Genomic DNA, 21172 nt, shown 5'->3' with positions numbered 1-21172 from the left:
CCCTTGTGCGTGCCACCACTCTGTCCTTCCTTATGGGGTGTCCCTGAGTCAACCCCCCCACTCCCGTCTCCTTCATGGGGATCCCCTTTATTTCCACTCATGATCTCATGTTCACATTTTCATTTCCACAGGTGTGCGCTCGGCCCCAAGAGCGTCCCATATCACCTTTCTCCACCAGTGCCACCGGATCCTCAGATGGGGTCCTCAGCCACACTTTCACGTGCCGGTCCCCTCATGCCGTCCTTGCTGTGTCGTGGTCAGGCATGCTCATTTATTCAGCCCCCAGCCCCAACTGAGACTGTCACCGTGTCGAGAGTGTCCGTCCGTCTGTGAACATCTGTCACTGCGTTCGTCTGTGGCTGTCACTGCATGAGACCGTCCGTCTGCGTGTGTCTGTCTCCGCGGGCTTTTGTTTGTCCGTCACTGTGGGTGTCTGCTCCGCCACTACGGGTCTTTTGGTCGTGTCTGTCACCGCGTGTCCGTCTGTCGGTGTTCGTCACGGGCGTCCGTCTGGGCCCTGGGGTCTCTGGGTCTCGGCTCTGAGGGAGGGAGAGGGAGAGGAGGTGGCAGCCGGGGCAGTGGGGAGGGGCGGGGGCGGAGACAGTGGGCGGGGGCGCGGTGCGGGGCCGGAGGGGGTGTGTGCGGGGGGCCGGAGCAGGCAGCTGTCAGAATCGGCTCAGCCTGCGCCAGGAAACATCGGCCACCTCCAGCTCCCGGCGCGGCCCGGCCCGGCCCGGCTCGGCCGCCTCAGGTGAGTCTCCCATCCCGCCTGGGACCCTCCCCCGGCCCCGTGGCCCCTCCCGGGTACGGAACACGGTGCCTTCCCGGAGGGATTCAGACCCCTAAACCAGACGCCCACTGCGCCCCCGGGCCTGCCCAGCGACAACCCCCCCCCGGTCACCCCACACTCATCTTTAACTCTAAGCTCGCCGCCGAAGACTTACGATCGTCCGCGCGGGAGCCGGCACCCCGAAGGGCTGGCCACTGCCTCTGCTCTCGATTTCCTGTGGGGACCCCCCCGAGCGCCCCTTTCCCCGTTAGTCCTCAAGTCTGAGGCCACTGGAAGACGCCCCCTGCTTAGGGCGGAACCCCAGCTGCGCTGGTTCCAGGAGCCCGGCTGCTACCACCCCACCCCCACCCACCCCCGCCAATCCCGCCACCCCAGCGCTCCTGCAAAGCGCCCAGCCGAAGCCCCCTGCCAGGCCCAGTCAGCCCCCTCCCGCGGGGACTCCGTCTCTATTTTGGGGGAAGGGGAGGCTCCACGGAAGCCCCGAGTTATAATTAGCCCCACTCGGGTTTCCTAGATAATGTCAGCACCACCACCACACCAGCTCAGGGCGCCGGGGCTGGGTGAGGGGTGACCGCCGAGAGAGGGGGGTAGTTCCGACCCGGGGAATTTTGATCCCTTGGCTGGAGATGCCGGAACCGCAGCAGCTGCTGCCCCAAAATAGCACCCCCGCCCCCTGCAACCGGGGATCTCCGGAGCTCCGAGAACACAGGCGGCGGGGTTCGCCCTTCAGACCCCTCTGCAATGTCCACAAGCCCCTAGACCCCCGCCCCAAGTTCTGGGTTCCCTTAACTCGGGGCGGGGAGCGCCGATATTTTCTCGGCCTCTACTGCCCCCCGCTGGCGGCAGCGTGCACAGAAGCATCGGACGAAAGGGGAACTGGGGCCCTGGGGTCCAAGGCTGGCGAACCCGTTCGCTGAGGCTAGGCGACAGGGGTGCGCAACTGATGGGTACCAGCATGATGTGCCAGACAGTGGATGAGGTAGGCTGGGTGGGGCAGGGTGTGGAGTAGGCAGGATTTGGGGTACCCCAGGACCTGCGGCTCCCACACCCTGAATGCCCAACCCACCCTCCAGGGCCCCGGCCCTGGCCAACGCAGGAGAGGCTGTACCTTCACGCCACCACCGCAAGAGCCCCCATCGGAGCCTCCCATCATCGAGGGCTCCGCCCCTGTCGGGTGGCCTGTACTGCAGCCTCTGGTGCCCACACAGCTCACACTGGGCCCAACCCAGTCCACCCATCTGGGGGAAGGAGGTGAGAGCGGTGGGTCCTCTGTGGGTCAGGGGAGGGTATTGCTTGGCAGGTCTCATCTCTGTTCCTTACATTTGTCTGTCTGGATATGTAGATACCTCATCTCTCTCCCCTGTTGCTTCTCAATGTCTGTCTGTGCCCTTGTCTCTGCTTGTCTCCCTCCCTTCGTTTCTCTCCTCCTCTTCGCCAACATGCCCCACCTCCTCTGCAGTTTAGTGACAACCCCTGAGCAAGAGTGTTACCTAATCTCCCCCCTGGCAGCCTCAGGCCTTCACCCTCTGCTTTTCTTTCTCCCAGCAGCCGCCTGCCTACCTTGGCAGCCATGAGGCCCCCATGGTGTCCCCTGCACACTCCCTTCCCAGCGTCCCCACTTCTTCTCCTCCTCCTCCTCTTCCTCCTGGGAGGAGGAGCAGAGGCTGAACACCCAGAGGACCCAGAGCTGCTGGTGACAGTGCGTGGGGGCCGGCTTCGGGGCATTCGCCTAATGGCCCCTGGGGGCCCTGTCTCTGCTTTTCTGGGCATCCCCTTCGCAGAGCCACCCGTGGGTCCCCGTCGCTTTCTGCCACCAGAGCCCAAGCAACCCTGGCCAGGGGTGCTAGATGCCACAGCCTTCCAAAGGGTCTGCTACCAATATGTGGACACCTTGTACCCTGGCTTCGAAGGCACTGAGATGTGGAACCCGAACCGTGAGCTGAGTGAGGACTGCCTCTACCTCAACGTGTGGACACCATACCCTCGGCCTGAGTCCCTCACCCCTGTTCTTGTCTGGATCTATGGGGGTGGCTTCTACAGTGGGGCCTCCTCCCTGGACGTGTACGATGGCCGCTTCCTGACCCAGGCAGAGGGGACTGTGCTGGTATCCATGAACTACCGGGTGGGAGCCTTTGGCTTCCTGGCCCTGCCAGGGAGCCGGGAGGCCCCAGGCAATGTGGGTCTCCTGGATCAGAGGCTGGCCCTGCAGTGGGTGCAGGAGAATGTGGCAGCCTTTGGGGGGGACCCAATGTCAGTGACTCTGTTTGGGGAAAGTGCAGGTGCTGCCTCTGTGGGCATGCACCTGCTGTCCCCACCCAGCCGGGGCCTGTTCCACAGGGCTGTGCTGCAGAGCGGTGCACCCAACGGGCCCTGGGCTACGGTGGGCATGGGAGAGGCCCGCCGCAGGGCCACGCTACTGGCTCGCCTCGTAGGCTGTCCCCCAGGTGGGTCTGGTAGCAATGACACAGAGTTGGTCACCTGCCTGCGGACACGGCCAGCTCAGGACCTGGTGGACCACGAGTGGCACGTGCTGCCTCAGGAAAGCGTCTTCCGCTTCTCTTTTGTGCCTGTGGTAGACGGAGACTTCCTCAGTGACACACCAGAGGCCCTCATCAATGCTGGAGACTTCCATGGCCTGCAGGTGACTAGTGGCTGGAAGGGGTGGAGCTGGTACCTCTATGCCTATTCTCCCACCCACCCTACCCCTGGGGACCCAGGCATGAGGGCTCCTCAAGACCCACTCCCAGAAGCCCATGCTTCTCTTCCCTGAGGGCTCAATCCCAGGGTGGCCAGTGGGACAGAGAAGAAGAAAATGTGGGTGTATTTTCTCCTCTCCATCCATTCCCCAATCTCATACTCTTCCTCCGTGGTTCTGGGTCTGTAACTGTCCATCTCTCTGGCTCTTTGTCCATTTGTTTCTGTCTGCCTGTCTGTCTGTGTCTGTTCTCACCCCCACCCCACCCCTATTCCTTCATCCTGTTCCCCCAGGTGCTGGTGGGTGTGGTGAAGGATGAGGGCTCCTATTTTCTGGTTTACGGGGCCCCAGGCTTCAGCAAAGACAACGAGTCTCTCATCAGCCGGGCCCAGTTCCTGGCCGGGGTGCGGGTCGGGGTCCCCCAGGCGAGTGACCTGGCTGCCGAGGCTGTGGTCCTGCATTACACAGACTGGCTGCACCCTGAGGACCCAGCACGCCTGAGGGAGGCTATGAGTGATGTGGTGGGCGACCACAATGTCGTGTGCCCTGTGGCCCAACTGGCTGGGCGACTGGCCGCTCAGGGTGCTCGGGTCTATGCCTACATCTTTGAACACCGTGCATCCACACTCTCCTGGCCCCTCTGGATGGGGGTGCCCCACGGCTACGAGATCGAGTTCATCTTTGGGCTCCCCCTGGAACCCTCGCTCAACTACACCATCGAGGAGAGAGCCTTTGCCCAGCGACTGATGAAATACTGGGCCAACTTCGCCCGCACAGGGTTAGCAGTGCCTAGGGGAGGACAGCCTCTGGGAGCCAGGGAGGCAGGGGCAACAGAGAGAGCATGAGGAAGACAGGCAGAGACAGTTAGGAAGGGCCAGAAAGAGAAGGGAAGGTTCACAAAGGAAAGGAGACAAAGGTGGGGGAGAGTGACAAAGAAGAATGGGAGAGGAAGGAGGAAGTAGGGTTGCAGATCCTGAAGAGCCAAGGACTAATGGAGGAAGGCAAAGAAGAAATGGACAAGGAGTTACTATAGTAGGTAGGAGCATGAACTGTAGAACTGGATCAATTAGACCAGTGGTGATTTTATTGTGTGACTCATGCATGCATACACACACACACACACACACACACACACACACACAGTTTACCTATCTGAAGAAGGGGACAAAAAATCCAGTGTCACATGGGTGTTGTCAAAAGTAAATGTGGTGTTTGTAGAGACAGGATTGGGCCTGGTTACATAGCAAGGGCTCAATAAATCATCATTTTTTTAAATGAGAGAAACAAAGACAACAATGGAGCAGGAAAACTGAGAAGGGAGAGGAAAGACAGAAAGGGCAGAAGGAAGGAGAAGACTCCAGATAATAAGGGACACTAGAGAAGAGAAGGAAGGATTAAAGCAGTAGTGGGAGGGAAGGGATGGGGTTCCCCTTGCAAGAAGAGGGCATGGGGTCTGGAAGCAGCCTGCCTCCTCCTCCTCCCCATCTCCAATCCCCAACCCCAGGGCAGGGTGGGCTTGCCTGAGGCTGAGCCTTCCCTTTTCTTACACAGGGACCCCAATGACCCCCGGGACTCCAAAGCCCCACAGTGGCCACCATACACAGGGGTAGCACAGCAGTATGTGAGCCTCAACCTGCGGCCACTGGAGGTGCGGCGGGGGCTGCGCGCACAGGCCTGCGCCTTCTGGAATGGCTTCCTACCCAAATTGCTCAGTGCCACCGGTACGTAGAGGCCAGAGAGCAGGGGTTGGGCAAAGGGGGAAGAAATGGGGCGTGGAGAGAGAGAGGGGAGTGGAAGCCGGCGGGGTGTAACCCCTCTCTTCTCCCCACCAGCCTCGGAGGCTCCCAGCACCTGCCCAGGCCCCGCCCACGCGGAGGCTGCCCCGAGGCCCAGGCCCGGCCTCTCCCTGCCCCTACTTCTCCTCTTCCTCCTTCTCTCCCGGCTCCAGCGGCTGTGACCAAGGCCACTTACCCCTCCGGCCTCAGGGGGCCTCTTCTCTAATGAGTGGTCGGACCTGGGGAAGGGCCACACTCAGGGATCTCCGACCCAGCACTTCCTCCCTCCTCAAACCGGACAGGGTGTGGGGAGGGGTGACTTACGACCTGTCTCAGGGACTTACACGCCTTTGTTGTTTTAATGGAAATGAAAACACCACTTTTCTTTTTTTATGGAATTATTCCTTGGAGGCTGAGCCTGGTGTTGTGGGAGAGGAAAGACTCGGGGCTAGACAGCACCTCCCAGTGGGGCTATAACTGTCAACCATTTCTGTCTCTTCTCTTTTCCCCATCAACCCACGGATGCTCCCTACTCCTGATCCCTTCTGTCCCCTTGTCTTCCGGTCATTCCCCCCCCCCCCCCCCCCCCCCGCCTCCCGCCATCCTTCTTTGGCCCCGCCTCTACACTCATCCTTCCCGTTGTTTCGTCTTTCTCATATCTACCTGATCCTCTTTCCACCACCCCCACGTGGCCTCCTACTTTCTCCTTGTGTCCTTCTGCACTCACAACCCCCACCCGTTGTCCGTTCCCCGCCCTTCCCCACGTCCTCCTCCCGCCCATTTGCTGGGTGCCCTGGCCACAGACACGTTGGACGAGGCGGAGCGCCAGTGGAAGGCCGAGTTCCACCGCTGGAGCTCCTACATGGTGCACTGGAAGAACCAATTTGACCATTACAGCAAGCAAGATCGCTGCTCAGACCTGTGACCCAGGCGGGACCTCCACGTCCCACCACCCTACTCGCCCCTCCCGGCCCCTTAGCTGTATATACTATTTATCTAAGGGCTGGGATATTACAGAGGAGTCCTAGACCTGCCCACCCCCGACTTTCCCCTGGGCTCCCGGTCCTCTGCATGTCTCGGCCGAGCCTCCTACCCCACGGTGCCTTCGCCCCTCTGGGCTGCCAATAAACTGTTACAGCCAAAGGCGTGTGCGCGACTGGGAGGCGGGGATAGGGTATACCTAACCACTGGAGCTGAGGGAATGGATGGGTGGTCGCTGGAGCCAGCAACTGACCCACTCAGAGGTGGAACACTAGGCACCCGCCCCGCCCCAAGGCGGAACTGGAGTCTGCGCAGTAAGAAGGGCAGCAAGGGCGCGGTGGAGTGGGGCTGCAGTGCATTGTGGGAACCCAGTGGGTCGACTTGGTCTTCAGGGTCACAGGGTGTGCTCTACCGCTTCCCGCTGCCGGGCAATATCGTCCGCAGTCTGCTCGCTGGTCCTGCCTGCCGCTAGCCCAAGACCCGGGGCCGAGAGTAAGTGCTGGAGCCTGAGTTCTCCCTGGAGTTCGCTCCACACCGCCAGACGCAACATCTGCCCTGCCTCAGCAACTCGACTCCTGCCGACCGCCCTGGAGCCGCTAAAGGATGTACACCTGGGCCTTGCTCCACCCGGCGGTGGTCCCACTCGCCTAACCATCCTCTCAGGCCACTACCTCTACTATCACTACGGCTGCGATGGTCTGGACGACCGGGGATGGGGCTGCGGATACCGCACTCTGCAGACGCTGTGCTCGTGGCCCGATGGCCTGCCCACGGGTGTGCCCGGATTGGTGGAAGTGCAGGAGGCACTGGAGGACATGGGTGACAAGCCCCGTGGGTTCCGGGGCTCCCGGAGCTGGATAGGCTGTGTAGAGGCCGGCCTCTGCCTCGACTACTTTGGAGGGCCCCAAGGGCGCCTCTGCCACATTCCCCGTGGAGCTGGACTTCAGGGAGAACTGGAGAGGCTTTACTCCCACTTCGCAGGGGGCGGGGGGCCTGTAATGGTAGGGGGGGATGTGGATGCCCAGTCTAAAGCCTTGCTGGGAGTCTGCCTGGGGCCAGGCACCGAAGCCTACGTCCTGGTATTGGACCCTCACTGCTGGGGTGCTCCAAAAACCCCCAGTGAATTACAGGTTGCTGGGTGGGTGGGCTGGAGAGAAGTGTGCACAACCTTTGACCCTAACTCCTTCTACAACCTGTGTTTGACCAGCCATAACTCTGAAAAGCAGCTGCATGCCCAGGACTGAGAGGATTGTCCCTGGCCCAGCACACTCACCTTCCCACTCTCAAAGTCAGAGGCTTAGAGACAGCCCACTGTCAGGCCCCCAGGAAGTCCCTGTAGAGCCTGGGACCTTTGGCATCAATAAAGTGGCAAGACCCAGCTTAACCATTGCCCCAGTCAATGTTTGGGGGGATTTGGGAGGTATATAATATATACTCAGTCAGGAGTCACTGTAGAAGTGCTTTTATTGGCAGTAGGGCTGGACGTACAAAAATTTCTCAGAGCTGGATGGGACAAGGAAGTCACAAGTATATATGATACCGAGAAAGGAAAAGATGACTCAAAAGAAATCCACATCATCTGGAGCATCCAGGTCACGGTATTCCACAATGGCCCGTGGGTCTCCACGGGCCATCCTGTGAGATAAGAAAGAGGTAAAATGCGATGAGAGCTGCAGGTCCCAGTTAGAAGAGGTAAAGAAAGCTTGGATAGCTTAACTCATTCTCACCTGTTGCGAGGTTTCCCAGGATAACCTCCCTGACCTCGGAAGGCATCATAATTCCCTCGGCCAGCACCATAGGGGGCATGGGGATATGGAGGCCCTCCTGTGGGGACTGCAGGGCGGACAGCACCAGCTATGAAAAAGATCAGTGTTGAGTTGAAAACTTATGACCTTGACTACATCTTAGCTGCTTTCTCCCAACCCCTCACAACCACCAAGCCCTTTCAAGTCCCTCCTATACTTACCTCCATAGCCCAAAATGGGGGGCCGGGGCTGACCATAGGGCATCAGGCCCTGGGGAGTCTGGTGTGGGTAGGGGAGTCCCGGGGTCAGGCCTGGGGGGAGTACAACACAGACAGGGACATGAATTACTGGGGGGGGGGGGGGGGGGACACGCAGCAGGCACAGACAACTAGCTGTTAGGAATGTGGCCTAAAGGTAAGGTAGAAGCTTTTCAGGGACAACAGGATAAAGAACCAGTAGTCCTTAAATAGTCAAGGGACAGGGAATGTGGCAGACCCTCATGGATCGTATCTTACTCTGGGCAGGGCCAGGTGGCTGAGCTGGCTTGATCTCAGGCAGAGCTGGGCGCTTAGCATCAGTAAGAAAGTTGTTAAAAAATGCCACCTCCTTCTTCACTTCCTCAATTTTCTCTGCATGCTTGTTGAAGATATGTTTGCGTACAAACTCAGGTCCCTGGATACAGAGAGGAGAGGGTCAAAACTGAGCAAGCAGTTCCCTAACTCCCCAAACCCCAAGATAATCACCCTCCCCTCCCACCTGATTCCAAAGAGCAGTTTCCTCCTAGACCTGGAGACAGATTCCTGGTTCCATCCCCTCCTCCCACCTGTCCCATAACTCTAACATCCCAGACCTTGAATTTCTTGCCACTGAGAGGACATAGCCACTTATCCTTGCCCAGTTCCTGGGTGTTAGAGGTGACAAATTTTTCCACTTCCTGCTCAGGATCTTTGCGACCCATCTTCTGGGCCTCTTCCTCTGAAAGAGATTCCCGCACACTCAGCAGTGGAGTCAGCTTCTCTTCAAACGTCTTTTGCCATTCTAGTACTGTGGTTTGGGAACAGACAGACAGCAGGTTGGAGAAGGAAGCCAGAAGATCTGGAAACAACCCAAGTGTCCATCAATAGATGAGTGGATTAAAAAGCTGTGGTACATGTGCACAATGGAGTACTATGCAGCTGTAAGAAAGAAAGATCTCTTATCCTTTGAGATGGCATGGAAGGACCTAGAGAGTATTATGCTAAGCAAAACAAGCCAAGCAGAGAAAGACAAATATCACATGATCTCACTTATTTGTGGAATATTTGTGGAATATAATGAACTAAACAAACTGCTGAACAAAATTAACCCAGAGACATAGAGGTAGGGTTCAGACCGACAAGCCTCAGAGCAGGGAGGGTTGTGGGGTAAGAGATAAACCACAGAACTTACATGCATGTATGCATGACCAATGAACATAGACAACAAAGCTAGGGATGGGGGGAGAGGGTGTCAATGGGGGAAAAAAGAAACATCTGTAACAAAAACAAATTAATAAATAAAGAAAAAAGAAAAAAGCCAGAAGTTAGGAATAGCAAGGAGGGGATTAGAGGAGGAGGTTCCAGAGCACTGCTCCAGAGCAGAAACTCAAACCAGAGGCAGCTGGGAAAAAAGGAATTAAAGGGAACTCAGGCAGCTCACCTTCTCCATGACTGATGCGATTGGGTGGCATGGGTCCCCGAACATGGATAATGCCACAACGGTTGGGCATTTCATCCTCATTGGGGTACTCGCATGTGTTATAATAATCCAAGGAATGTACAATGCGCAAATAGAGGAGAAGTTTGTCCAAAACCTAAGAGAAATAAGAATCCATAAGTTCACCACACTCTTGCCCTTTACCACCCCAAGCCAGGCTGTCATCCCACTCTGCTCTTGCTGATACCTTGATCAGCTTCTCATCTCGTTCCACATTGATCTCTGCTGGGTTTCCTTCCTTAGGAGGCTCCTCAGGGGGAGCCCCCCCACTGCTCCCCAGCAGTTCCTCCTCCTCAGCACTCACTTCCTCAATCAGGTAGTCAGTGATATTCTTCAAGATAGGGTTCTGAGAGGGCAGACTCTAGTTAGGAGGGAGGAGAAAGGCAAGTAAGGCAAAGAAAGCACCTTATGGTAGGTAGCCCAGGAACCTAATTTGAAAGGCAAAGTGAGGCTGAAAGAATTCAAGACTCACTTGGCCTATTACTACTGCCTCAGGATTTGTCTTCATGTTTTGTATTTGTTCTACCTTAGCCCACAAATAATCACTAACATCAATCTGTTCTGCTGGAAGACCAGAGGTGCCCATAGCAGATGAGGGGGGTGGGTACCAGCTGCTTTTGAAAAAGTTCTATGGAGAGTCACTGACTGTTGGCAGAGGAGGTGTCCCAGGCTCAGAGGCCCAGAGCTGGGTCCTGTCATCCAATGTATGGATCAGCTTGGCTGCCAGCTTGATGTCATTGCGCACTATCTGCTTGTGTTGGGTGATGCCATTGATATTGCGGACGCGACGGGTCAGGTCTCTGTTCACGCCAGGACTCAGCTCACACTCCCGGAGCTGGAAGGAACAGAAAGCTGACCAACACTTGCCCAAGAAGCAGCAACTCAAAAGACTGGCCCTATTGAGAGAACCACTGGTTAGACTGTAAGTTTCCTGAGGATAGGAATCAGGTGTGTTTACCATAACAGTCCCAGGGCCTAGCCCAGAGACAAGAGTACACAATTAACGAGCAGAAGGAATAGATGAATAGGGAGGCAGAATGAAAGAAGCAATTAATAAACAACGCAGTAAGAGGTGTGCAGCATAGAGAGCCACACCTCTTCCTCAAAATAGCCCTGCTCCCAACACTCACTCGGATATTCTGCAGATTCCAACAGATCTCTTTAATGTTAACACTGCGGTCAAATGTCACCCAGCCACGACGAAAAAACCTAAACAACAAAGATATCAACATAATCCTGGGTGGAGGTGATGTTGGCGATTAACCTTCCCCTGTACCTTTTCTCTAACATATCCAGGGTCACATTTCTCTCCACTCCTTACCTCCTCTCAGGCTGGGGCTCCGATAATGCCACACGCATAAAGCCTGGATATCTTTTACAAAGCTGGAAAAGCAGAGGAACCGAAATTTCATTTAGTAATTAGAAGATTCAGGTCTTCCTTCAATCGTTCTGTCCTCAGAACCCTAGGGAACTGCTTTTGAGTCTTTACTCAGACAAGAAAAAACAACAAAAAAAAGCTTAATAACAGCACTTGAAAGAAAATGGTGCAACCAGGACCAGCCCTCGGAAGGCATGGTTCCATGGAAAGGGAGCCTCACTATTAGAGAAATAGGAATGTATGTCAGAAGCAGTGCCAGGTTATTTCCTCCCAACCTAGTGTGCCCCCCGCCCCAATGCCATTTCCCCACTCACAGAAATTATCTCAGCCCGGGAAATGTTGGGTGCGATGTTGCGCATAAAGAGAGAGCAAGTCTTATGCAGAGGCCGGGGTTTACATTCCAGCCCAGGAGTGTCCTTGGGCTTCTCCTTTTCTTCTTCCTTGGGCTTTTCCTTTTCCTTGAGTGTTTCTTCTATGCAGAAAGTGGCGGGAGTTGGTGAATTTTATTGTTGATTTTGGAAGACAGGACAGAAAAGCTGTCAAACTCCCACCCCACCCCCAAGTCTCTCCTAAGAAGCCATCCTCCCATGGGTTTCACCAACTTCTCACCTCCCCTACCATTCATAGGAAGAGAATGGACTAGAAGCAGAAAATAAAACCTACCAGCCTCCTCCTTCTCCTCCTCAGCTTGGCCACTCTCGGACTCTGACTCCGACTCCGACACACTGCCTTCATCAAAGCTGTCATCACCACTGTGCTTCCTATTCCGCTTCTTGCTACTCTGTGGGAGCCACAGAGGAGATGAGCCAGACAACCAGGACCCCAGCCCTGACACTGACACCATGCAAGAGATCCCCTACCTTTTTGGCTTCTTTCTCAGAGTCTTCTTTCTTCTCTTCCTTGTCCCCATCACCCTCAGATTTCTTAGTTTTGTCATCACTAGAACTGCCATTTTCAGCCTACCAGTAGAAACAGTCACTGGAATGTCCATCTCCCCATCAACCTTTATCAAAGGAACCCTCCCACCTTCAACAGCTGAGCCCAGAAGTTCACCTCTCCCCTAGCCAATACACAGCCCCCTAGTTCTAGCTCCTGTGGACCCCACCACCATTGAAATAGCTGTTCTCTTCCCCTGGCACTCACAGGCAGCACCCAGAGGCCCCAGCACTCAGACCTGTTTGCTGTCTTCTTTCTTGTCTTCCTTTTCATTGGCCTTACGCTCTCCATCCACCAGGCCTGGTGCAGCCCGACCTTCCTCTTTCTTGCTGGGTTCTCCAGGCTTTCCTGCCTGCTCCTCCTCCTCCTCCTGCTCCAGGATGCGTAGGTCATTCTCTGTACCACCTTCCATCTTAATCACAGCTACCAACGAAGAAAATAGAAGTCACAATCGAGTGGCCCTCTCCTTCAGCTTCTGGCTTTCTGTCAACCTACTTCTATTTCCCAACCAAGACCTTGGTCACCAGACACCCACTGTCCCAACCAACCCACACACCAGCATCCAGCATCTTCACAATGGCATCAGCTTTGTCTATGTCCAGGAGAAGATTATCAAACCAGCCACTCTCCATGAGGGATAGGAACACCCTCAGTCGGTTTTGCAGGGCCCCCCGGGCCTCCTGCCGACGCTTCCCCACCTCATCTGGGTGGTACTTAGACCGAAACCTATAATGCAAGTGGGTAGGGAAGAGACAAAATAATCACTGGAGGCCAAGGCCAGGACATGGGGAGGGGCCCAGGAAAATCAGGACTTCGCCCCCATCCTCTCACACCCACAAAAGATCATAAAAGCAGAGAGACTGGGGAGAAAACTATAATAAAAACACCCAATACCCCCAAAGAAACCAGAGGTTATGCTCTGAGAAGATTTTGGGGAGAGCCAGGAACTAAGAGCTCTTGATTTGGGAAGAGTAATGACTACAAGGGGGTGGGGGACAGGGTTGGAGAGGCAGATCAATTTCCTTACATCTCTGGGAAACATTAACTTAAAAAGTGTAGTTTCCCAAAGATTCTGAGAGGAAGGCTAAGGAAATAGTAGGCCCCAAAGAACCTCCCTCCTCTCCTCGCCAACCCTGAATTAGTCATTAAAAGCACTGCTCCCACCAACTCCCTCCATCCCTAGGTGGAAGACAGGGGGAAACCTTAAATTCACCAGATAGGAAAAGCCGAAAAAGGCAGGATACCTTTACTCCCCCCTTGGGAAGATAAGCAGATGGTGAAGGGACAGGGAAAGACCAAAGGGAGAAACTTAAGTGCCCTTTTAACCTCAGGTTCTGCCCACAGGGAGATTGAGAAGAGAGGGGTGGAAGGTTAGGGTAGAGCATGAAAACATTTAAAATAGCACCTTGGGGGGAAAAAAACACAGGAAATTAGGGAGTATGAGAAAAAGGAGAAAGTGTGAAAAAGTCCCAGATATCAAAAACAAAGGGAAAAACTGAAGATCAGACAGAGAAACTAGAAATAAAAAAGAAGTGTTAGGCAGGGAGCAAGAACAGACACGGAAAGAAAAGTGCATGAGACAGAGAAAAAGAAGAAAGAGTACAGTGAAAGACACAACAGAACCACAAGTTGAGCATAAGAGGAAAGAAAAGCCGCAGGCGTCACCTCCAGGATCTTTACCTTGGCCGCTTGGTCAAACAGAGCTCAAGATTTAACTAGCGCGCCCAGTGGGCCACCGGCTGGCTCCTGGCTGGGGTGTCCCGGCCCGGATGCCCCACCCCCGCGGGACTCCGCGGTGGGGGCCCTGACTGACTAACTGCCTGAGCAATCACATTCAGCTAAACTGCTGCATTGTGCACAGCAGTGCCCTGCCTATCTGCCTGGCCGGGGCAGTGCGGCTCAGCCCAGGGGCTCATGTATGGGCTGGGTATGGTGGGGGTGGAGGTGGGTTTGCTCCGAGCTCCGTCGATGAGCGGGTGTAGTTCCCAGTTCTGGCTCTTTTCAAGGAGGAGGAGCAGAAAGAGGATGAGGAGGAGGAGGAGCAGGAAGGGGGGAAAAGATGGTTGATTAAAATTAAAACATCCACAAAAAGAAAAAAATTAAAATTCTTTTTCTGTCAAATGACCCTGAGATCTTTGTTTTTCTTGTCTGGATTCACTCGTTGCTTTTGGGAGGACACCACAGCCACACAGGGTCCCGGCGATCAGGAATGACAATGACCCCAATCCAGCAAGTGGAGAAGCAGTCTGTCTGCTGCCCCAAGGGAACAGATGGCTCTGGCCAGCTGCCTGGAGGTGTCCCACTGACTGAGGACAGTGGGGAAAGGAGATGGGTAGGGGGCCGTGGCAGACACTGAAGTAAGGAGGAGAACCCATCAGCCAATGCTGTTATAATTCCCATCCCCCACCCCCAGGAAGTTCTGGTTTGGGGGAAATGGGAAAAGGACAGGGATGCAGGCTCCACTGGCAGGGCCAGGGGAAACATGCCAGGGAAAAGGTAACAGGAAAGTAGGGGCACTCACCACTCCTCATCCTTATGAGCCAGGAAGAAATCCTGCATCTGTTGCCTTCGAAAATCCAGCTTGTAGTCATTATAGCGCTTAACTGCCTCTGTCTCATCCACAGAGTCATCCAACGACAGGAGAAATTCCTTAAAGGTTTTCATCACCGGTGGTGGCACACCCAAGTCAATCTCTGCAATGCTACCCAGCCTGGGGGTGGGGTGGGGGAAAATGGTCAGGAAGTCTTGGTTGTGGGAGAAGAAGTGCGAGGCTGGGGGGACCGAGGTTGCCAGCTGCCCCCTTCCTTTGCTTACACGGCAAGTTCAATTTCCCAGGCACCAACTACTACCACCCCACAGGCACTCCTCTATGTATCTAACCCACTTCCTGCCACAGTCTTCAGCAACCCAATCATTCCTCAAACCCAACAACTCCCTTCTCCCAAGAACCCTAGAACCCCAGGTCTTTACCTGGCCTGGATAGGCAGAACATGATGCTGCATGATGTGGACGTCTGGGTGGCCCCAGGGCTGAGGGGGGCCATAAGTTGGGCCCCCACCCCCCCCAGCATAGGGCATCTCATAGCCACTGTGGTATGGGTCAGAGCTGTGCTCATCCCTGAGGGTGGGGGACACAAACGTCAGAAAGAGGACAGAATCATCTCTCCAGAGCATGAAGGAGGATGGAATAGAAGAATCTTATGGAATCTCGGGTCTCACCCAAGGGTTTAAAGGGACAAAAAAGATGGGTTTATGTGAAGTTTGAGAAAATGAAATGACAAAATTCGCAGAAGTGAGGGAAGAGAGAGAAACTGTTGCCATCTCACCAGTCTCGCCTCATGCGCTTCTGTGGGGGGCTGAGCTCATGGCGAGGAGGAGAAAAGCGTTCTCGCCGATTCCGATCATAGTCACGATATTCACCTCGACTCCGGCGCTCCCGGCCACGGTCCCACTCTCTGGAGATAAGAACAAGTAACAGTAAGATAAAGTTTGGATATCCCTAAGTCACACTCCTGGAAAGGCCCTTCCAATCCTGAGATATCAATATATATAACCCTCACCCGAGAATATTTTCCATTGATTTTTAGAGAAGGTGGAGAGAGAGAGAGAGAGAGAGAGAGAAAGAGAGAGAGAGAGAAACATCAATATGAGAGAGACTTATCAACTGGTTGCCTCCTGCACAACCCCAACTGGGGTCCGGGATCAGAACTGCAACCCAACCCTGGCCGGTTTGGCTCAGCAGTTAGAGCATCGGCCCATGAACCATAGAGTCCCAGGTTCGGTTCCCGCTAAGGGCATGTACCTCAGTTGCAGTTTGTCCCTGGCCCCGGTTGGGGTCGTGTGGGTGGCAGCCACTTGATGTGTCTCTCTCACATCGACGTTTCTCTCTCTTTCTTCCTCCCTCTCTCCCTCACACTCTATCTGTAGATAAATGGGGGAAAAAATGTGCTTGGGTGAGGATAAAAAGAAAAACCTGCAACCCAGGTACATGCCCTTGCCCAGGAATCAAACCCAAGACCCTTCAGTATGTGGGCCTACCCTCTAACCGCTGAGCCAAACCAGCCAGGATAAAAAGCCTAATATTATTAAACTACTCTCTAAACCAGCGGTTCTTAACCTGGGGATCTAACAACCCTTTCACAGGGGTCGCCTAAGACATAATAGTAGCAAAATTACAGTTATGAAGTAGCAACGAAAATAATTTTATGGTTGGGGGTCATCACAACATGAGGAACTACATTAAGAAAGTTGAGAAACACTACAGACAATGACTCTTGCCTACTTCCATCACTTTAGCCTTTACCATAAACTGATGGCTCTCAACTCTCCTTCCTCCAGCCTAGCCTTTTTCCTGAGTGCCAGACCAAGATTAATAAATCCCCTAGTAGATAGATGGCCATTGTCACCTTAAATTCAACATGTCAGAATTCAGCCTATTATTTCCACCACTATGGGACCAAACTTGCTTCCTTCTTCCTGTTTCCCATACTAGGCATATCAATATATCACCATGTATCCAGTTATCAAGTGTCACCATCACACCACTTCTTTGTGGTTGGTTTGTTAATCCTCTGCCTCAAAGCCTAGCAAAGCTGCCCTCTTCCTTGTCATCCCCTGGTCATTTCTCCTGAGTGCAGCATTGGTTCTGCTTACCTGCCTCTGGTCTCTCCCCCTTCTCTACAGTCAAAGTGATCTTTCTCAAATACAAACCTGATCATTCCATGCCAGTACACAACACTGTTCAAAACCTTGGTTCCTGGGTGTCATCCCAGAGTCTCCATCAGTCACTAGTTGCCCCATCACCATCACAACAAAAAATCCTTTGTTCTAACCCAGTGGTTTTTCAAATTTCTTGGCCTTAGGTCTCCCTTACACTCTTAAAAATTACTGAATATTAAAGAGTTTTAGCTTATGTGGTTTATATCTATCAATGTGTACTGTATTCAAAATAAGAACAAAAAAAATGAACACCTATTCAATTTGAAGTTGTATATTAACACAAATTACAGGTTTTTACAAAAAATGGCTATTTGCCAACAAAACAGTAAGAATAGTGGCACTCTTTTTACATTTACGAATCTTTTCAAGGTCTGTCTCAACAGAGACAGCTAGATATGTATTTGTTTCTATATTTAATCTTTAGTGATATGTTATTTGGTTGAAAAATATGAAGCCCCAGCCATGTGGCTCAGTTGGTTGGCCCATCGTCCCATATACCAAAAAGTGGCAGGTTCGATTTCCCATCAGGGCACATATGCCCAGGTTGTGGGTTCACTCCCCAGACAGGGTGTATATGGAAAGCAACCAAACGCTGTCTCTTTCACATCAATGTTTCTCTCTCTCTCCCTCTCGAAAAATCAACAAAAACATATTTATTTTAAAAAAGGGAATACTTTAATAGCGTTTTCAGATAATTGGGATATTATTTAATACCACCCAAAATTTGACAGGAGGTAGTTTTCTACATTAAAATCCATTGTTTATATTGCTCTTTAAATGGACCTTGACACATCTCATTACACAGTATCAAAATATTATGTTCATTAGTATCACCACCTATCTCCCCAGAAAAGCCTTTTAGAAGTGGAAAGCTGTCAAACTCACATTGATAGATACAAGTTTTCCAAAACTTCAGTTTTCACTGGAAAGTTCTCTTAGTTTGTATTCAAGAAAATGTCAGCCAAATACCCAAATAATTTTGTTTTGTTAATCTTCACCAGAGGATATTTTCCCATTGATTTTTTTTTCCTTTATTGATTTTTTAGAGAGGAAATGAGAGAGAGAGATAGAAACATCGATGAGAGAGAACATCAACTGGCTGGCTGCCTCCTGCATGGCCCACACTGGCAACTGGGCCCACAATCTGGGCATGTGTCCTGACCCGGAATCGAACCAGCAACCTCTTGGTGCATGGGTCGACACTAAACCACTGAGCCACACCAGCCAGACTTCCCACTGACTTTTAGATACAGTGGAAGGGAGGGAAAGAGACAGAGAAACATTGATGTGAGAGAGACACATCAACTAGTTGCCTCCTGTACAACCCCAACAGGGCCCGGGATTGAACCTGCAATCCAGGTACGTGCCCTTGACCAGGAATCAACCTCTAGTTCAGAGGCCAATGCTCTAACTGCTGAGCCAAACTGGCCAGGGCTGTCTGACAGTGTGTCATTCAGATTTTTTTAAAAGCATCCCATAAAAACAACTAAAACAAACAAGAAAACTGTTATTCAGCTCACGGGTTCAATCCCACAAATGCTCTTTCTCAAGATAACCACTTTACTCCAATATGCAGAAGTGCTTTACACATACTTCCCATTTGTCATGTATATTTAAAAGATATATATTCAAATACACAATTTAATAAGTTTTACTGCTTCATCAAGGACATTAAGTGAAACTGGGTTGAATTTTTTAAAAAATGTTTCTACTGATTTTTTTGAGAAAGAGAGAAACATCGATGTGAGAGAGAAATATGGATTGGCTGCCTCCTGCACGCCCCCTACTGGGGGAATCCAGCCAGAAACCAGGGCATTTGCCCTGACTGAGAATCCAAAAGGGACCTCTCAGTCCATGAGGATGATGCTCAATCCACTAAGCCATGCTGGCTGGGCTGGGTTTTTTTTTTTTTTTATTGTTGTTTGTTTTCCTGTTTGGTATCACTGCTTTAATTTATGCTAAGGCGCCAGCAGTCACCAAGAGTGCAAATATTAATACAGTGAAAACAACAATACTTAGTATTACTATACTATAAAAGTAGTTGTAATTTCACGCTGGCCAGTTTGGCTCATCGGTTACAGCATCACCCGCGCACCAGAGTCCCAGGTTCAGTTCCCGCTAAGGGCATGTATCTCGGTTGCAGTTTGTCCCCGGCCCTGGTTGGGGTTGTGTGGGTGGCAACCAGTCAATGTGTCTCTGTTTCTCTCTCCCTCCCACTCTATCTGAAGAATTAAAACAAAAAAAGTAGTTGTAATTTCACACACACCCTAAAGTCTGTGGACCACAGTTTGAGAACTACTCTAAAAAAAACTAGAACATGCCCAGCCAGTGTGGTTCAGTGGATTGAGTGCTGTCCCATGGACTGAGAGGTCCTGGTTCAACTCGCCGTCAGGGTACATGCCTGGGTTGCAGGCTTGATCCCCAGTAGGGAATGTGCAGGAGGCAGCCGTTCAATGTACCTCTAACTCTCTCTAAAAAATCAATTAAAAAAAACAAGAACATGTGCTCTTTTCTGCACCCATTGTATCCACAACTCAAAGCTGTTACCACCACCTGAGTCTGGGGAATTCCCATTCATCTTTCCAAGTCTTGCTAAACATTGATTTCCTGTAGTTCTCCCCAATACACTACCTCTGCCACCACTCCCCTCCCTTAAAAAATCTGTTCCCTCAATGCTTACCATCTTTATGATATTCTCTCATACATACTCATTTGTAAGATATACCCCAGGCCATTTTCCCCCTCACACTGTATGCTCTTTAAGGGAAATAACAACATCTTATCATCTTCAAAATTCAGAAAAACACTTTTCCTTCTTTTTAAAAAAATACCAATAAAAACAAAGTTCCAGAGCCTCCACAGTGAAGAGATACACTGACTTCCAGACTGAATGATTTGCTATCACAATAAGTCGGCAAAAATTTTTTTCTGGTAATGTTTCCAAATTGAGCCACTGCCATCAGCAAACTGATTAGATATTGGTGACACCTCTTTTATTTATTCCAGATCCTCTTAATCTTGATTATTTTATTTGAAATCACATCAGATGTTTCTTAATGGAAACACCCTAACTATAGTTAACTCAAGAATATCCCAGAAAGCTAATCACTAGGGAATCAAACCTGGTCCCATCACCATCAAACTCAACCACCACTGTCTAAAGAACTTTCTGATTTTAGACAAGACAACTACAGAAATTTAATCATATTCTGCCAGGGAACTGGTCTGACAACCTCTCCACTCAAGTCAATTCTATATTACTTTGTTTGAATCAACCCTTTTGAGGTATAATTTACAAGCAATAAAATGCACACTTTTTAAGTATATTTTTCCATACTAAAACTTCTAGGCCTACTGCTTTGATCTTCTAGGTATTTCAATAATCTTTGGCTAACGGCAAATATGGTGAGTGAACCACATTAAATAATCAAGTACAAGCGATTTCATATAGTTTGCCCTAATAAAATTACAAGGGAAACGCAAGGAGGGTGGAGTGCAACAAAATAAGACGGAGGGCAAAACTGAAAAAAAAAAAGTGTCTTACCGGTCATTCCAATCGTCTCCTCGACGTCTTTCATCTCTTTCCCGCGAACGGTCATAGTCGCTGCGCTCTCTCCTAAACTTGTCCCTCCGTCTTCGATCGTACTCGTCATCACTGTCACCCATGGCGCGGTCTCAGGAGGCCTGGAGCAGACAGGGGTGCTCAGGGTGTTGAACAATGACGAGAAGAGGAAAAGTTCGCCCCTCGGGAGCACCACACCCGCCCCTCCCCTTAAAGGCCAGCCTTCCGCGGTCCCCGCCATCCTGGCCTTCTTCCCCGGCCAGGTGGACTGTCCCGACACTCCACTCGCCCCCAGGGGTCTCCCGCCCACCCACGTCGGCCCGGGCGCCTCTCCCTCCCGCCCGCCCCAGCCCCGGCTCTCCAAGACCCTCCCCTCCCCCACCTGGGAGGGGTCGCGGCCGTTAGTCTCGCGGTCCGGCAGGCTGGTTCTCCAGGAGACCTGGGCCCGCCCCTTGCCTCGGGCGCGCGATGAAGACCGCGAAGAGGGTTAGAGGGAGACACGGGGCTCTCAGCTACGGGGCCAAGGAGACGCGAAGAAAGTGGGACAGTCGAGAATGAGCGCTCGGCGCGCGCCTCTCGCGCAGCGTCAGCGTCACTCGCGGAACTGCGCCTCGAACTACAAACTACTATCCGCGCGGCCCTAACTACAACTAAACCAGAGAGGGAAAGGCCGAGAGCACTGAGGGATGATGGGAAGGTACGGGGACCCGGAGAGCTCGCGATCTCTCTGGGACGAGAGCTGCGGGACCGAGAGGAACTACGGAGGCTGGGCTGGGCCAACCGTAGCCTGGGGAGCGCGATAGCGTCCTCTGGGAAGGAAGAAGTGCTTCCTTTGGCGGAGGTCGAAGGTTGCGCTTA

At 52.4% G+C, this 21172-nt stretch overlaps 3 protein-coding genes across 9 annotated transcripts; 2 read left to right on the top strand and 1 right to left on the bottom strand.

The window, feature by feature from the left end:
• The first annotated feature begins 738 nt into the window (after nt 1-738).
• ACHE (acetylcholinesterase (Cartwright blood group)) lies at nt 739-6403 on the top strand. Of its 4 annotated transcripts, none has more exons than XM_036278957.1 (6): nt 739-751; nt 1864-2041; nt 2572-3431; nt 3779-4263; nt 5037-5206; nt 6064-6348. In XM_036278957.1, the coding sequence occupies exons 3-6, from the start codon at nt 2709-2711 to the stop codon at nt 6183-6185; spliced, it is 1500 nt and encodes a 499-aa protein (XP_036134850.1). In that variant the 5' UTR covers nt 739-751; nt 1864-2041; nt 2572-2708; the 3' UTR covers nt 6186-6348. The 4 variants fall into 4 exon arrangements, with proteins under 4 accessions (XP_036134850.1, XP_036134847.1, XP_036134849.1 ...); XM_036278954.1 differs by lacking the exon at nt 739-751 and adding an exon at nt 1197-1769; XM_036278956.1 differs by lacking the exon at nt 739-751 and having other exon boundaries at nt 1976-2041; nt 2339-3431.
• A 116-nt stretch (nt 6404-6519) lies between these two features.
• Nucleotides 6520-7625, top strand: UFSP1 (UFM1 specific peptidase 1 (inactive)). The gene has a single exon (XM_036278958.1). It carries the CDS (start codon nt 7057-7059, stop codon nt 7483-7485), a length of 429 nt encoding a protein of 142 aa, XP_036134851.1. The 5' UTR covers nt 6520-7056; the 3' UTR covers nt 7486-7625.
• A 65-nt stretch (nt 7626-7690) lies between these two features.
• Nucleotides 7691-21019, bottom strand: SRRT (serrate, RNA effector molecule). 4 transcript variants are annotated; one of them, XM_036278953.1, is made up of 20 exons: nt 20697-21019; nt 20297-20436; nt 15360-15488; nt 15005-15151; nt 14556-14744; nt 12591-12760; nt 12273-12457; nt 11959-12057; nt 11762-11879; nt 11413-11567; nt 11042-11103; nt 10851-10929; nt 10367-10555; nt 9908-10081; nt 9664-9817; nt 8837-9030; nt 8502-8658; nt 8208-8297; nt 7969-8095; nt 7691-7876 (listed from the first exon to the last, which is right to left on the bottom strand). In XM_036278953.1, exons 2-20 carry the CDS (start codon nt 20416-20418, stop codon nt 7801-7803), a joined length of 2616 nt encoding a protein of 871 aa, XP_036134846.1. In that variant the 5' UTR covers nt 20419-20436; nt 20697-21019; the 3' UTR covers nt 7691-7800. The 4 variants fall into 4 exon arrangements, with proteins under 4 accessions (XP_036134846.1, XP_036134845.1, XP_036134844.1 ...); XM_036278952.1 differs by having other exon boundaries at nt 11413-11570; nt 20697-21018; XM_036278951.1 differs by having other exon boundaries at nt 7699-7876; nt 8208-8309.
• Between the last annotated feature and the right edge of the window lie 153 nt (nt 21020-21172).

This window comes from Molossus molossus, unplaced genomic scaffold (assembly GCF_014108415.1).
Source record: "Molossus molossus isolate mMolMol1 unplaced genomic scaffold, mMolMol1.p scaffold_m16_p_3, whole genome shotgun sequence".
Classification (NCBI taxonomy): domain Eukaryota; kingdom Metazoa; phylum Chordata; class Mammalia; order Chiroptera; family Molossidae; genus Molossus; species Molossus molossus.
This window is presented reverse-complemented; position numbering and strand designations above follow the sequence as displayed.